The 17,173-nt window shown below is 38.0% G+C and overlaps 2 protein-coding genes and 1 long non-coding RNA gene across 4 annotated transcripts; all 3 read right to left on the bottom strand.

Annotated features, from left to right (window-relative positions):
- Positions 1-39: 39 nt before the first annotated feature.
- LOC145501861 (uncharacterized) lies at positions 40-3,242 on the bottom strand. Its single transcript, XR_014051267.1, has 3 exons — positions 3,169-3,242; positions 2,420-2,531; positions 40-573 (listed from the first exon to the last, which is right to left on the bottom strand). It is a non-coding gene; the product is annotated as an uncharacterized LOC145501861 (long non-coding RNA).
- Positions 3,243-3,268: 26 nt separating this feature from the next.
- On the bottom strand, positions 3,269-11,667 carry LOC145501846 (CD209 antigen-like protein A). Of its 2 annotated transcripts, XM_081481232.1 has the most exons (4): positions 11,094-11,667; positions 10,646-10,688; positions 8,692-8,955; positions 3,269-4,265 (listed from the first exon to the last, which is right to left on the bottom strand). In XM_081481232.1, the coding sequence occupies exons 1-4, from the start codon at positions 11,409-11,411 to the stop codon at positions 4,189-4,191; spliced, it is 702 nt and encodes a 233-aa protein (XP_081337358.1). In that variant the 5' UTR covers positions 11,412-11,667; the 3' UTR covers positions 3,269-4,188. The 2 variants fall into 2 exon arrangements, with proteins under 2 accessions (XP_081337358.1, XP_081337357.1); XM_081481231.1 differs by lacking the exon at positions 3,269-4,265 and having other exon boundaries at positions 8,209-8,955.
- A 2,011-nt stretch (positions 11,668-13,678) lies between these two features.
- Positions 13,679-15,584, bottom strand: LOC145500751 (perlucin-like protein). Its single transcript, XM_081480273.1, has 3 exons — positions 15,298-15,584; positions 14,615-14,726; positions 13,679-14,406 (listed from the first exon to the last, which is right to left on the bottom strand). The coding sequence occupies exons 1-3, from the start codon at positions 15,478-15,480 to the stop codon at positions 14,018-14,020; spliced, it is 684 nt and encodes a 227-aa protein (XP_081336399.1). The 5' UTR covers positions 15,481-15,584; the 3' UTR covers positions 13,679-14,017.
- Between the last annotated feature and the right edge of the window lie 1,589 nt (positions 15,585-17,173).

Below are 17,173 nucleotides of genomic sequence, written 5' to 3' on the forward strand. Positions count from 1 at the left end.
ATACACTTTGCGTGTTTGTTAACAAATACGAGTCAACTAAGCGACAAGGAGTAATTTTTTCCTTGCCAAAAAAATCTGTGACCCTCCTCCCGTTGCGAATAAAACAGGTTTGACCCTCCCCAATTTGTAAAAAATTTACTAATGACCATCCCTTCCGAAGCCCCGGCCCACCCCTCCCCCCAATAAAAAACGTACCTTCGCTAATGTCTGTGAAAACACAAAGAAAATTACGACGGTAAAACCCTTGGAATGAGACCTTTAATAGCAATCTACGCTTTTTCTAGGTATCAAATCAGCACATCTTGAAGCTAAATATGTCCAAACATAGAAAACAAACCTTGCACTACAAAATACGTAATGGGGTCTTTTCTATTTGTTGAACATGCATGCAATGTTGTCATATTACTCAATATCATGTTTTAGTGAAGACTATTTAGGGTGTGTGAAGCTTAAGCTCCTTCTTAGTTGGACTTCGTCACTGGTGCAGGTATAACTGGTGTCATCTACAATCTTCTGTGAACATCTTGTACCACGGATGGTCATCGATACTCTGTTAGCCAGTCTTTCAAAGATCTTCATAAGTATAAACAGAAATAAATGTGAATAAATTTTAATCCCAGACAAACAATGTAGTTCCTAAACTTTCTCCTACAAGGTCCACAAGGTGGATGAAAAGGTCAAATAACAACTACGCCAACAATAAAGAGAAGGGCTATTCGACGTCAAGAATACATTTTCTCCCAGGCAGCGTCAGTATATTGTGGTAATGCCGTCTTTAAATCGCATTTAGTTTACAGTAATAGTTAAATATGAAGAAATTTTTCTAAAAACGATTCAAGTAGGAAACGTTGGTGGAAATTGTCTTTCGTGTGTCTGTTGAGTTTCAGTAGAATTATACCCGAAAACTAATGTAAATGCTGCAATCTGATTGGCTGAGCTATCATAGGGTATCAGAAATTATAGTTCACTACTAAATTTTCCATTGTCATTATTGGTAAAAACTGATCATGTGGTACGATCTCGCGCGGGACTACCGCTATTTTACAATAGACCATTTTATAGTTGTCTGCTTAGTCACCTGGCCTTCGAATGGCAGCGAGGCTTGAGGTGACCTTGTTTTGATACAGACCTTACTGCTTTTATTGTGTAAATCAAGTAGTTCTTATGCTAACTAGTTGGCATTTAAATAAGAAGAGCAGAGAGGTCTGTATCAGCTCCAGCCTCGCTGTTACATTCATGGCCAGTTAACTAAGCATACAACTGTAAAATGGCCTATTCTCTACTTGCACAAATCCCATAATACACCTCTTTTACCCCCCAAAAATTGGCATAGGCATTGTTTTAGGTTTCTCTTGGGACATCTTCATGTCCCAGGAGAAATTGCAAACAATGATTATGCAAAATTTTGGGGGGTAAAAGAGGTGTATTATGGGATTTGTGCAAGTAGAGAATTAAAATAGGAGCTCGAGATGCGCTCTCGTCATGATCAATTATCACGCATAGAAGTATGGAGCTCATAATCAAATTGTTTTATTATAAATTTCCCTGTCGTTCAGAACTTAATTAAACAACAAGGAAGGTTGACGTTTTTGTTAAATAATAAGGATAATTTACAATTAATTAAACTCATAGATTCATTAAACTCTTTTTCAGCTCCTGTTCTTAGTGTAAAAAATTTTCGTTCCGCGTTTCGTTGCAACTTTTGTCTTCTCTAGAATCGCCTCGACTAGTAAAGAATCTAAAAACTCTTCACAGACACTTCTAAAATGCAAAGAAGCGACCATATGCTGCTACCAGCTATTCACTATCTACAACAGAATAGATTGTGAGTAGCGTAGAATGTTAGTACTGAAACTTGTTAACAGAATTCTACTCATATACGTATGCAAATGCTGCAATCCGACTGGCTGACCTATCTTACACTATCAACCATCAGTGTGTAGTGGCTGTAGGGAGTCCACAAAATGGCGTTTTCCCATTTTTGCGAAGTTTTGGTGGAATATGATTTTGAAAAAAAAATATTTAAATTCCTCAGAAGACTAACGGAAGGACATTTAACGTCTGTTGATGTTAAAATCTCAAAATTGTTAAAAAAAAAGCTGATTCTCGCGTACACAACTGCAAATTTCAAATGACAATTCAGTCCGCGCGATTTTCCTTAAGATAATACTACGCAGTAAAATAAGTGGGAATCGCCGTTTAAACAAAATACAGGTAGGATTCTACTAAAAACACTTCGGCCGAATCACTGAACTATCACCTCATATGCATAGAAATCGAGAGGGTCTGATAGTCTAATTGTTAAATAGAAACATGGGAAATACTATCTATCCCTCGGGCTCCAATTCCTTTCCCTTCTACCCCTGTTTTTGTGATCAAACCAACACGACCATACCAGCAAGATGTAAAGTTTACTGACCTTGTGAGCATGTTCTATTTCTTGTCACAGGGTGTGTACAAGCACATTGCGGCGTGTTATTTTTGTCAGCAGTGAAACAAATGGTTCCATTTAAGCAAGGAGAGGAGAGACACTAAACAATGAAATCAAATAATAAAAGTCAAGGAAAAAGGTTAAGTCTGTGTTCGAGACCAGTGGTCCATCAGGCCGGTGCTTATCTCTATCGGTATCACGAAGAGACCAGGAGTATTTCTGCTTTTTTGTATTTCTGGATAAGATGCTAGACCATCGCAGGGTTATCCCCCAGCATTAAATTCGCCAGTAACACCTTGGTGGAGAGAGCCATTGTGAGAGTAAGGTGTCTTCCCCAAGAATACGTAATGAGCCCGACTAGGGGCCCGTTTCTCGAAGGTCTCCAAAATTTTTCGCACCCGAAAAGCCGTAGCAAAATCTCAAACCTTATGATTATAGAACTGTTTTATTCACATATTCTTAATATGACGAGAGGTTATCTTCATACAAAAAGTTTCAGGCGTATACACCTCTCTATTTTTAGATACAGACTAGTTACAAAGGGCTTTCTGGGCCCGAAACGTTTCCGGGGCTTCGAGAAACGGGCGCCAGGGCTCCATCCCGCACCGTTCGATCCGGAGTTCATCGCGCTAACCATTAACCCATCGTGCCCCCAAGCAATACAAGGAATCAAATTAAATTAGAAATATTAATATACACAGCTCTTAGGTCTGGCTTATTTTGAACCAATCTCTTGCCTTTCTTGCCCTGAAGCTCCATCCCTTCCTCAGTTTCACGGTCTGGTTCCCAACGCCATACCTCAGAACTTGGCAGGAATGACGAAGGACGAATCTTGATCTCCGAGATTGTACGAGTTGCACATTCCATCCAGAATGCACAGCATTTGACATTCTTGATCAGTTGAAACTGACTGACTTGAAGCAATGAATCCTTCAAGGATACGATCTTTAATTGTTTGGGAAAAGACGACTTGTTCTAGTCGCTCACCTGACTGACAATATCCATCTAGAGAAAATAATAAAAAAAAAAACAAGTTAAGGTTGAGGAATGATTACGGTGTTGGAGAAAATGTAGAAACAGAAACAAGGCTTTATAATCGAGGACTCCATGTCAACTCTTCCGAATTATCAGGGATTCTCCCAAATACCTCAGGGCTCTCCCGATCTCCCGTACGGGACACAAAATCTCCCGTATGCGAAGTAAAGCGTTTTCCACTCTTTGGGCAATGCTGAGGGATATTTAATCTTAGAGTTAACGCGGTATTTCTGTGGTTGAATCGGCAGATGTCAGTTCCGTGCTACATTTTTGGAGCTTGAGGCGAGGTAATCTCCCGAATTGTGCATCGGTCTGTGACAACTTTTTGAAAGAAATCGAGTTATAAGCTTGATTGAGAGCAGGTTTCAGGGACGGATCAAGAATTTTTCTTAGGAGGGGTGCACCACTAAGGAATGGCGTAACTGACTGGCGAGGTAAACAAATTTTAAAAGCGAACATGTCATCTCAGGGGAAGGGGGTGCGCACCCCCTGCACCCTCCCCCAAGATCGGCCCCTGGGTTTTGTGCGTGGTGAATGCTTTCGTGCCTTAATGATACCAAGAATTATGCGGGCGGTAGCACTAGCTCCTGGTATATTTAACAACGACACATTGGCTAAGGGCCAGAGGTTTTGCAAAGTACTGTTCTTTGCCATCCATTGAATTTTCAGTGGTAATAAGACGATCGGCTCACCGGAGGCTGTTGGCTTTGAGATCGCACTGATTAGTAAACTGACGAATACTTTTTCCACAACGTGCATAATGGTTTTCTAGTTGGACGGCCAACAAAGTGAATCCAACCTGTAAGTAGACAAAATACAAATTTATCTTAGCCATGCCTTAGCAAAGGGGAAAACGTCAGTGGTACTCTGTTGTCAATCAGCTGACGAAAGCTGAACCAGTTCTCTTCATATTAATCTTCAGTTTGTTTTTAAATTAATAAAATAAATAAAGTAGTCCAATGCAAAAAAGGAATATCAAGTAACCTTGGCTTGCTGATTGATATTTTGAAAGAGAAATCTTCATGTGCTTGCCACGTGCAAGAGTCCCCTAGGAAAAGCTTTATCCAAAAATGTAGACACAGGGTTTATTTTATGAAGCTAACGTTATCAGACCTCAGTCAAAAATACTGCTAACTCTGAAAATAAGCTCTGTGCTTATTGTTTGCACAGAAGAAATTTTTGGTGGACAAATTGCTAGGATCAGCCTGCCTAAGCTGTACTTGTAGTATCATAATTAATCAACAAGGTCCTTGTCGAGTATTCATAAATTAGATCAATGATCTGGCTGAAACTTCTAAACAAAATTGCATGAACAAACGTTTAAAGAAGTAGCAACATCGGAAAGTAATGTTAAAGATCCGTTGATAAATTCTACAGCACTTTGAATCAATCAAAAAACGGAAATAGACTATCCCAAACGTTTTCTTGATTTTAATGTTCGGCTGTCATCCACAAAAACACAAGACCGTAGAATTTAGCATAAAAATACGAAAAATGTTTCCTTTTCCCCCCCTCCAGAGCACGGCTATACATTGTAGCTTAATAAAATTTTCACGTTTTATAGGCATTTGTTTGTCTTGTTTGCATGCCAGTTGTAGAGGTTAAATATTGTGCATATTTTCGTCCTAATGCAAAAAACACAATTTCACAATTCTGGGAGAGCAATATTGGGCGACATTCAAGTTTGGTAGCTTCCCAAAGTTTGTTTCAAATTCTTTTATATAAAAAGCCACTCTCCTTTCGCGACACTCTATGTTGCAAAATTTCTCGTTAAAAGGGAATAGTTCAAAAGTTATTTGAGGTTAATTGTTTACTAGTTCGAGAAAGACTCTGCAAAATGACATTTGAGATCTACCTTCTCAAATTTGCTTTTAATTTTAACTCCATATTTTTCCTTTGCACTTTCAGCAAAGAGTTCAGAAAATACATGTACAAACTATGCCTTTAATTTTACAGGGTAACGCAGGAATCGTAAAATACTGACACTCTCTACATTTTAAATTGTCGTTTGCAAATTTATCGTTTTAGGTAATACATACTTCCAAGCTCTTTTCTAAATAGGTGTTGTGAGAAATTATGATAGCATCAAGTTCATAATTAAAGACATCTGCCAGCAACTCTTTTAGAACAACATTATTCAAAAAAATGTCCCGAGCTTTGTCTAATGACTAGACTGCTTTTGAGTTTCCTAGATCCTTTGTTAAACACTTGTTTATGTCTTCGCAAAGTCTGTATTTCGTTTGGTCGGTATTCTTGGGCCTTATGATCTTTTTACGCTGTAGTTTGAATTACGTCACGACGTACATGGCCACGATTACGTTCATGTTTCCTTAGCTTATTTAAATTTCACCAAGCGTCAAGTTTCTTGCTTCATTAAATATTAAGATTAAACGAAAGGTTGATGAAGGCTTAACTCGAAAATTTTCATGAATATTGTGTTCTACATGTTTATTGCTTTATGGTTTTTATTGTAAACGATTTGTTCACTCCTGCCAAAAGCACTTATCCAACCTTGCATTTGTTAATATTGGCAATGAATATTGCTAATAATTAACATGTGGAAGCATTAAGTTGAACTCCTTGAGTTACGTATATTTCTCTTTCCAGTAGTTTTTCAAACTTTTGCACATCTCGGACTACATGTGTATCGGGTTCTTATCAGATTGCCAGATTACTGCGTGTTGAACGTCTTGAGTACTTGAATATAAAGTTGCTGAAATTTAACATTCGATTTCATTTTCGTGGTATTCCATGCTTCACAGATACACCTGCAAGTAATACGCTGCTAGCCCTTAATCAATATGGCTTGCGTTTTTAAACTTTTTTCTCCTTTTCGTTTAAAAACGTTTTGTCTGTTTTGTTTGACTTTTCGCGAGGAAAAAATGTCACAATTTCATTTTCATTCGAGAGAAAGAGCACACTAAAAGCCCCGCTGGAGTGAAATGTATACAGGTTGAAGACTTGTTCTTGGTTAATTATTCATCAAAAAAGAAATACAAAAGAAATACTTTTTGAATTAGGCCTCATAAAAACTGCCTGTTTTTGAAACCTATTTACAAGTTAAATTTGTGGTTCTTTTGGAAGTCTAAACATTTACAGAAGAAACGAGCATCTTGAAAGTTTTTTGGAATAAAATACCCTATTTCAAATTTTTACTTAAACTTAATTTTGGCTTAGTTTGGCGACTCCTAGTTTTCACGACCTTACAGAGTCTTGAACTAATTTCTTCGCTCAAAACACTTATTTTCGTTTTGCATGACGTCAAATGTTCCACATGAAAAAGTTTCGCCTGAAAGGGAATGTTAGTAAACTTGTGTAAGTATTATTCGAAGCAGTTCGCAGATGCAAATAACTTATTCGAAACAGCTCGCAGAAAGACCTTTGCACTATGTGACGACGGCGATCCTACTGTAATGTAAAATTGTAAAAGAACTTTCAAATCTTCTACTATATATCTTACCGTAAATTGAGCTGATTCAATGAAAACCGCTTTATAGTCCTTCGTTCTTTTGTTGCATGATTTAGAAACTAAGCACTATGATCTTGGATATATATCCATTTATGAGACGGTTAAAATAGACCGTAAAAGGTAATAAGATTAACTCATTAACATTGACAAAAAATGACGGAGATAACTAATACCCTGTCCAATGACTTGCTCAAAATTTCATCAAGTTTTTCTTTTTCCAATCGCTGAAAGACAGAGGGCAAAATATGACGCAGAGACTGAAACCTCTAATGGTACTCTTTGTATTGGCCAAAATGTTGTTTTAGACATGTGCTTTCAAGACCCAAGGCCCGCGAAGGTATTCACTCGGCAGCTAAGCTGTATTCGTGACTGGCAGGGGTAAGCGCTCATGTCCAAACTCTTAACCATTTATGTACCATTTATTTAAAAGAAAAGGTAACTAGTCCACGTAACATCCCCTGCGAAACAAAATACATGTTTGGCTGTGCGGAGAGCTCGGGCGCTTTCCATTCAACCAAAATTCCCGAAAATTTCAAAACGGGGAAAACTGGTACAAGAATTCCCCGGGAAAGTTTTCCAGAAAATCCGGAAATTGTTAAATTTCCTGAAAGCGAACCATTCAACCGAAAATTCAGGAATTCTGGGAGCAAAAACAAACCAAACGGATACTTCCGGAAACAAATTTTCGAAAATTCGGGTACTCTTCGAGAGGTTCTTCTTCTCCGGAAAATCCGTAAAATGCTATTTCAGTCGTCACTGAAAATTTTCGGAAATTCAAACCAGAATATTCATCCAATGGAAAGCACCCTTGGTGTCTGTTCTATGGAATCTTATCACCTGAAGTCAAGAGACTTGGCACCACTAATTCGTCAAGAAACACTTCATTGTAGATTGACCACCGTGTAAAATTTAATGTCTTTAATGGGCCTTTATTGTCACGTTTTATCTGCTGCATATTCTAGTAATTAAGTTCGTTCCAAACCTTGGTACGATTTTGCAACCGAGTAGTCCTACAGTAACTTGATAGAGTAAGAGAATAAGTCGGTTGGAATAAGTTCCATCGGCTGCGGAACGTGACAGTGACAGCTGCTGCAAATTATATATCACGTGCAAAATATTTACAAATTAATGCATGTGACCAGAGAAATCCTTCTGAAATTCTGCCCTGATAAGTACTAAGAATGAAATGAAAATGAGTACTACCAAGATGTAATATTTTCCTAGTCAGTCCTTAATGAACTGTGTAAGAAAGAACAGAAACAGAAATGTCATATTTAATTTGTCGTTTTTATCTCCAAACAAAAACAAACTTAACTTTCTAAACCGAATCTTGTCATCTACAGGCAGAATTTTTAACGCTATTTTCTTAACTATTTTGTGAAACTGTAAAATTTAAACACGCTAGTCGTTGATATATTTGCAGTATTCTGTTAGAATTAGAAAACACAAAAAAACCTGTCATATTTCAATTAGTTTTGCCATCGCTCACTAGTTAATTTGGATTTGGCGGATTTCTGGACTCAGAAGCAGAAGAGTGAGCAAAATAAATGGGAATTAAGCCTCGATCTAAAATACTCTAAAACACGAAAACAACAGCAACAACAACAACAACCAAAAAAAAAAAAAACGTTTCACATGTCGTGTAAGGAGTATTTGCAGACATAAGGCCTGGTGTCATCGCACTTTATGTCGTGGAAACCATGTTTCTGTACGTACTCTCCACAGTTTTCCTTCTCACCGCCATCTGGATGCTTACCATGCCACAGCGGGTCAAGCTTTGGGAGGCTTCCATCCATCCACACCCATCGCCCCTCTTCTGCGATGTCTGTCATACCCACGAACACTTCTTCACCTTTTGCTAGAAGTGTGTCGAGGAAATCTAGCTCGTCTGAGTCCTCAATGGAGACCAATCCGGCACCTTCACTGATGCAGCTCATATTAGCTTTGTAAAAATTCAAACCTTCATCGAAGATCTTATAGCAAAACCTGTTGTATTCTGTCCAGCCAGTCTTGCAGAGATCTGTCGGATAAAGAGGAAGAATTAGCCACCAATAGCAAACGATACTGGCCAATTTGACAGGCTTTCGAAGAACTTGCGAACTCTCTCTAAGGCCCCGTCCACACGTATAGGGATATTTTTGAATCCGCAACTTTTTCTTTCCGGATACAGTTTCCGTCCGCAGGCATCCGGCGAATTCGGCAGTGAATCCGCATAATTTTGAATCCGCTCCCCAGAGTGGAAAAAAATAAATCCGCAACGAATCCGATAACGTGTGGATGGTGAATCCGGATATTTTCGAATCCGATGACGTAGCAAATTCGTGTCCGGTCTCTCACCAAACAATAAAACAATATGGCGGCACAACGTTTAGGCCTAGTTTCTCTAAAGTGAATCCGGATACCATCGGGTGCGTGTGGACAGGCGAATTCGATTTGAATACGCTACCTGAGGACGAGGAAATGTTTTAATCCGGAAAGAAAAAGTTGCGGATTCAAAAATATCCGGATACGTGTGGACGGGGTTTAAAGCTGAAAGTTCGCCGTGGGGGGGAGGGGAGGGGGAAATTAGTAGCTGCGTTTCATGTTGTCATTTATCGAACGTTTCAAGAAACAAACAAGTTAATTTCAGCAGGTCCAAAAGACCACGTTCGAAGGTTGTGATTGGAACTCAAGGTTTCAGTCCATATTCTTAGCTTCGTTTCTGTCAAGCTCCCTTTGCTTATTGCCGTAGTTATGGTGGATGGCAGAGCTAAACGTAGTCGCTTAATAACTGAGGGTTGACTTTCAAAATTGGTGTGATTAAAAGACAGTGATAAAAAACAGGTATAGTTATCCGCTCTTTGCGTAACTAGCGTGTTTTAAGTTGTTCGTATGACTTGTATTTTGTGGGTAAATTTACGCACAAGTGTAGAGGAGCTTTTTGAAAGTTAGGCTGAAGTTTTCTTCTGGCAAATAAAAAGAGTCTTAGCCGGCTATTTTGGTTTCTCCGTAACTGTTTGGAATGGTACTCTTTGCTTACAGTTATATGTGAAACCCTGTAATACTATTTCTATTGCATATTTAAAAAATATTTAGGGTGGTATGCGCGCTCTCATTGGCAAATAGGTGCGTTTAGATGAGAGTATGTAAACACGGTTGTGACATTAAATATTTATTATTTAAGAAACAGAAAACATGTTCCATGTTTCTATTGAGTTATAGAAATACGAGTGGAAGTTTAGGAGAGCGAAAAAATGCCGTGGGAACACGAGCCGACCGGCGAGTTTCCCCACAGCTTTCTCGAGTTCTATCAAACTTTCACGATTTTAGATAAAGATGAAGTTTTTAACGACTAGTAGATTTATACTAAAATAATTACATTATTCGCTCTCGATTTCTATGCGTGACGTTAACTATCGCGCGATAGATTTCTCGAGCTCATAATCTAAGTATTAAATAGAAACACGATTTCTAACCAATCAGCGCCCGTATTTTCTTTGGGCTATGTTTTAATAAGCAAAAGAGGACTTTTCCTGCGTTTATATAGCCCCATCTAAGCACTTGCGCGGTTGGGAGAATTCTCGACAGTTATACAGCCCCTCGACTGCGTCTCGAATTCTGCTAACCCCCAAGTGTTTCAATGAGGCTATGTAAACACGGAAAAAATCCACTGTTGCTTAAATATATGCCAGATCCTGATGTTTTCCTTTGTAGCGAATTTTTCAAAATACCTTTTGAGTTTGACTCGCTGTCTCTACAGCTGGAATCATCTCCCTGAAAAAAAAATTAAAGAATACTACTTGAACAAGGAATCAACTGAGAAGAACTCATGATCTGTCTACTTGGCCCATTTTGCAAACAAAATACGATCGAGAACTTTCCTCGATTTGCAATTCTCTGGCTGGTTATAGTCGGAACCATTCACACACCAGGTTGGTAATTTATAGCAAAATGAGATCATTATTCTTAGGTTCCATGAACCACTTGCATTGTTTCTACTTCTTCTGAACAATACAATACAGTAGCTCCTTTGCAATTTAAATTCCATGACTTTTCATCTGCATGGACTGATAACTCACCGGTTACCATTTCTATTAACAAATAACAAACAAACCGAAAAAACTACTAAAAATACTAGTTATCGCAAACAGCTGTGACAGATTAGCACGACACACGTACCTTGCCTTCTCTTATCTGCTGAAATACAAAACCCATCGTGGAAATAAGAGAGCTGTGCCTGTCGCATAACCTTTTAACGCCACAGATATTCAGTTCACACAAACCACTGGCGCCTGCTGATCTCTCGTAGTTGTACGAAATGCATCTTGGTTCATCATGACAGACCTGAATACAGTTGAACCAGTCTCTGGCGTGTAACTGTTGAAAAACATGGCCAACCAAAACTTGGTTGTTTTCTGTGATCGGTTGAAATGCCAGTATTTTGGGTTGTTTTGAAAATTGTAGAAGTAAACCAAGATAAATGAAATTCTTAAACATTATCAAGCAGCGGACTTTTTACTCTTTTTTTCGGATATAAACACGGCTGACATTACCGTCGGTTACTAGTAATGTTTAATGCATCGAAAAGAAAATGGATTTGTTACGAATTTGCGTTGCTATTTAAATATTTGTCCAGTATTGACTTCTGTAGCTTAACAGTGCCCAAGTTAACAGATCGGTGCTGACTCTGTTTGTTTTCTGAAATTGAGCTCTTTCACCTGTCTCCTGTTTTGGCGACTTGTACTCAATTTTAAAGCAGCTCAGTCACGATATTTTGAGTTATTTCAACCACGTACAAAATTACCTTTAAATTGAAGGAAATCTAAATATAGTAGTTTACTAAGATAGAAAAATATCAGATAGATAATAATAAACCATAAAGGAACATGGATGGCTAAACATAGAGAATATTAACACGGATTACAAACGACGAACTTAATAAAATTTAGGCTGAACTTTTCAAGATTCGCAAACCGTGACTTAGCTCCTTTGACATTCTTTGTTCGACAAAACTAAGCCTTGGACTCCGTGAGTCAAAAAATAGGTATTTATGTAAATGCTTACCACATTTGTTCGCAAACAAATAGACGTTCTCTGAGGCTCTTTTTGTAAATGGAACACAATAAAATTTAATATATAAATATCTGTGGACAAAAGAAAAAGATACAGACGAAACAATATCAGAGAGAGGAACCTCACGTACCACAACATGGGTGTTTGCTTGAAATCTATAATTATTACGTTTATTTACACTCTTACACCTAGCAAAACTTATCTATGGTCAGCAATAAATAAAAAGTGAACCCCCTTGATACGACTTTTGGTTTCCAACACGAATATATGACCCAAGCTTTCCCATGGCACGAAGCTTGGCGCTAAACGTGAAAGCATCGTACATGAGAAAGTTTTTGCAAAATTTTCTATCTTCGTTGTTCGTAGGCTATATCAACTTGCTTTCGCAGTCATAAACGTCCTCATTGTTCCCTTCTGATTTGTTGTTATTTCTGTTGAGACTCCACCTTGGACACCATTATTTTGTAGATAATTTGCACATAATGTGATATTTTTTACTTAGCGGCCTTCACTTGGGGGCTTTTTAACCGCGCGCCCTGTTCCTTGTGACGTCATGAGTCGTGGTTTGCGAAAAGCGACACAGAGAGTATAAAATAAGGTGTTTTTCAATCAACGCCCTCTTCACCTCTATGTGAGATTTCGTGCTGAAAGTTGGTCGGATTACCCAGTTTGAGGTGCTATTAGTATTCGTATCGAATATTTTTTGATAAAACAAAAATAACAAATGTTCAAACGAGTGTATAGTGGATTGTTTATACTACGCAGTGACTATAATCGCGGCAGCTGGGAACGATGTTACCGGATTTTCGACGGAAAGCGCTAGCTAGCGTTATTTAAATCTCGTGAGAGTATCTTATGTTCCTTTGGAAATGGTAAGCGATTGCTAAAGTCATTTTGGTTGTCAAGTAGACGTATTATTGGAGGTTGAGCTGTGTCCGACTTTAAAAATTCATGGGCAGATTGAAAGTTGGAAAACATTACAGAATTTCGACGGAGATACTAGTTTAAATTTTGTAAGAGTATTTGATGTTTATTAAGAAATAGTAGACGATTGTGAATACTGTTTGGGCGTTGCTGTGGATGAACGTTTCTCGGATTGGTTATGCACCTGTGCTAACAAAACATTCAGTGTGATCTATTGTTAGCTGCAAGGTGCTTACGATGAAGGCTATTTTCTCAGCTGTGTAAATGCACGGTATATGACATATGCAGAATCTGTATCCAGCAAAGGTACACAGGCACACAATCTGTGCTGAAATGATTAGTTTATTTTGCTTTCTCAACAAAGGTGCTTAAATATTAAATCAGCATACCTGTCTGTTAAAACACGACAGGAGTTTGGGAAACTGTTTTAATTCTTGTGAAAATTATTCATGAAAATAACTCATTCTGTCCAGTTACAAAGGACGCAAACAAACCAGTGAAATAATCAAAACTTAAAGAGAATACATGTAGCTGACGCGAAGCGAGTGAATACGCATGTCAGCCAGCCACGATTGCTTTTGATTTTAGTTCTGATTGGGCTACAAAGCAGCATAATGTTTTCAAGCCAAGCGCGTAGTTAAGTTATGCCGAACCAAAGCAAACGTAAATTACTTTTGACAGTCAAGTGAAAAGTGCTATGTTGTAAGCAACCAAGGCTATTATAAGCCGCATACAACCAAAGTTCTCCGAGAAGAAAATGCCCAAAGGCAAAATTTAGAGAGCCGGGATTCCTTGCTTCGCTTTAGCTACAGGGAGGGGGTGTTTATAAGATAAGGGTGGGTGGTGGTTTAATATTAAGGTATTTGTGAAGGGTTTGACTCCTAGTCTACACTTTGCTCATGTCCTGAAATGAATTGTACAATTACAAACCGCGCGGGAAAATCCAATTCGTTTACTTTTAATAACAAGTCAAGATTTTGTGTCGACGTTTGCTTCCGAAACAAAAAAAAGATACTTTCAATGTTGTGTACTTAAGATGAAAATTAAGGTGAACCATGTAACAATATTTTTATATAATGTAAAATCAAACAACACAGTAGAAAGTTTCACATGTCGTGTAAGGAGTATTTGCAGACATAAGGCCTGCTTTCACCGCAGTCAATGTCATGGAAGCCATGGTTTTCCACGTACTCTCCACAGTTTTCCCTCTCACCGCCATCTGGATGCTTACCATGCCACAGCGGGTCCAGCCTGGGAACGCTTCCATCCATCCACACCCATCGCCCCTCCTCTGCAATGTCTGTCATTCCCACGAACACTTTTTCACCGTCCTCTAGAATGGTATCTAGGAAATAACGCTCGGCGAAGTCTTCAACAGAAACTAATCCAGCTCCTACGCTGATGCAGCTCGAATTAGCCTGGTAAAAGTTTTCTTTTGTGCGGAAAACTTTATAACAAGAAAGTTTGTACGGTGCCCAGCCAGCCTTACAAGTATCTGGAAAATAGCGTAAAAATACTTCACTACGAAACTCGTTTGTTGGAAATCCGGTTAATTCTAATCGAGGATCACATCGTTTAAACGTTGCACTGCAATTTATTCTTTATGCATTCCTTGTGATTAATTGAAATTTCAGGTTAATCATCAATTTTTGAATTTTAGAAACTGACACTTATTCGGGAAAATTATGTTGAACTTTACTTACTCAGTTCAGCGCATGTCTTTCCTTTCCAGCCGTCTGGGCAAGCGCATCTCGAAGTGCTACCTACATCAATAGAGTAGCAGATGCCAGCGTTCTCGCAGGGAGAGGAAAGGCACTGAATCAAATTGTATGCAAAAAAGACGGTTGTTTAAATTCAACTCTTAATGTAATCCGTAGAACTAGTTTTCAGACTTTCCAGTAAGGACCGAACGTTTAAGGTTAATAAATTGTTTATTATATGGCCTTTTGCTTCGTTTTTGCAGAATTAGCCAATCAGAGTGCACGTTACATGGGCAACAAACACAAGCCATATAACAAGCTTATAATAAAAACAAGCTGATCTTCTCATCTTTTGTGCATCTGCAGTTTTTGTTCCAAACATTTTGAGGAGAATTTTAAAGGTCACTGCCACTTTAAATGACGTCAATTACTCGCTGAAGACACTCTTGAATTAAGAAATCATAGCAATGGTATTTTCAAAATTTCTTCAAACATCGCTCACCGCGAAGAGTTTCCTCTTCACACCAATATATGTCCGAGGGTTAAATTACTCGTCAGGACACTCTGTAGAATAGTGCGTAGCCATTGAACAGCTTCTTGATTATAAAATGTAAATTTATTGGCACTTTTAAAACTGTCCGCTTAATGAAGGATATAAACTTTGAAACAATGCAAGCCTTATTTACCTTTCTTGCTCTGAAGCTCCACCCCTTCTTGCGCTTAAGACTATACTTTAGAACACCAAACCTCAAGATCTGACAGATGTAACGGAACGATTCATCACGAGGGCCCAAATTGAAGGTGTCACACTTCATGCTAAGGATACAAGCCATTTGACATTCTTTATCGCTTGAGACAAGTTTGGTCATGACAATAGGGCCTGCCAAGACATAGTTCTCTATTCGTTTGCTAAAGACAACTTGCTGAGGACGATCACTTTTGCACGTGTCATCTGAAAGTGGAATCAGGTTATTTGTTGTTGTAGTTTAGCTGAATTTTGCACAACGCCTGTTATGACCACATCAAAGGCTGGAAAAAAATTTCTTTGCTACTTATATTAGGTGCAAAATTTGAATATTTAACACTAACCTATTGCAGTTACAAAGTGAGGCACACGGCAAATGTACAACAATTCTTATAGTAACACGTTTAAAGGCTGATCTTCCCTTCTAAAATTATTCTGAATTAAGAAAAAATAGTCTTCTAGGTGTTTTTAAAATAAAGCTCTGACCACAGACATACCACTTTTAACTGGAGGAGAATTGTACAGTAGGAAGACAGCGACAAACTTCACGCGCCAACAACAAATCATCGCTTGTTAAATTGTCAAATGAAACGAATATTCATCACTCCATCAATGATGTGTGTGAATGATTTAGCGACTTACTGAAAAGTCGCCAAACTTGGAGTTATGAATAATTAAGTGTAAAACTGAATTGATGCAGAATAGAATTTTGCAAAACTATAATGATAAATTAATGAAAATGACTAAAGTTATAAGAATTTTATGCAAATTAAGATCCTGTCAATTTTTCTTATAAAACATATTTAAGATCCTGTCAATTTTTCTTATAAAACATACACAATCTGACTGGTGCATCAAATAATCCCAAATAGCTTAAAAATTTGTTTGAATGAAAAAAATAAACAAGTAAATAAATAAGTAAATAAAAAAAGAAGAAAAAATCAAGCAGATTCAAAGGCCAAGTTTAAGTTAAATGTTCGTCAGTTCTTATAAAATTGTGCTCCACAAAAAATTCTTAGGAAACACGGCTAAAGAAAGGAAGCAAAATCTGATAGCTTCTTTTTGACTTCTGTTCATAAATAATAAATTAAAGCTACTGGAAACTTTATTTTATTCATCTGTGTTCACAGCTACGTTAGCTATGCAAATCAAATTGTCTTTTTAAAGAAAAGCAGTTTGCCCAATCAAGTAATCCTTCACTTTTATGTGAGTGTAAAGGTACAATAGACGGCTTTCTACATAAATAATTTATGTTGAGGTTGAGAGTTGAATAATTCATTTATTTTGTTTTAACGTTCGGAGCTAAGTCGGACTGGGAAAACTAGGTTATTCTTTGAGCGATGAGACACCCCTTTTCGTGTAAATAATGGAGAAACAAGGCTCTAAAAACACCACAGTTTGGCAACTGAAAAGATGAGCACTACAAAATCTCTGATCTTTTATTTTCTGACTGACGTAGAGGCTAATATACACTATAACTATTGCAATTTCAGCCGCTCACAATGTTATTTCAACACTTTTAGATTGATCAAGTATCGTGCGTTCCTTTGCACAGCCTTCTGGAGGCTCATGTGTCGGAAGTCCCCTTCCTTAGTTTTCCTATATAGTGAAGGTGCCCTCCCCCCGACACCGAACTTATTTATTTGCGTATTAGCAACGTGTTACCTCTTACTGGCAGGAAATGTTTTTTTCCATTTTCTTCGAATTTTAGTAACCTGTACCAAGAGTGTGTGTATGTTTAACAAAATTGTAGTAATGTTTTCGCGAGAGTAAAATCGTTCGAGACATCTGAATATATTTAAATCCTGATTTGTACA

The sequence above is a fragment of the Orbicella franksi genome, chromosome 10 (genome assembly GCF_964199315.1).
Source record: "Orbicella franksi chromosome 10, jaOrbFran1.1, whole genome shotgun sequence".
Lineage (NCBI taxonomy): Eukaryota > Metazoa > Cnidaria > Anthozoa > Scleractinia > Merulinidae > Orbicella > Orbicella franksi.

Coding starts and splice junctions, on each gene's coding strand:
- LOC145501846 (XM_081481231.1), bottom strand. CDS start 11,411: ATGTTTAAGAATTTCATTTATCTTGGTTTACTTCTACAATTTTCAAAA. Junction 10,689..11,093: donor AGCAGATAAGAGAAGGCAAG/GTACGTGTGTCG, acceptor TTTTTTTTTCAG/GGAGATGATTCCAGCTGTAG. Junction 8,956..10,645: donor CAGCGAGTCAAACTCAAAAG/GTATTTTGAAAA, acceptor TTTATCCGACAG/ATCTCTGCAAGACTGGCTGG.
- LOC145500751 (XM_081480273.1), bottom strand. CDS start 15,480: ATGACCAAACTTGTCTCAAGCGATAAAGAATGTCAAATGGCTTGTATC. Junction 14,727..15,297: donor GGAGCTTCAGAGCAAGAAAG/GTAAATAAGGCT, acceptor AATTTGATTCAG/TGCCTTTCCTCTCCCTGCGA. Junction 14,407..14,614: donor AAAGACATGCGCTGAACTGA/GTAAGTAAAGTT, acceptor GCTATTTTCCAG/ATACTTGTAAGGCTGGCTGG.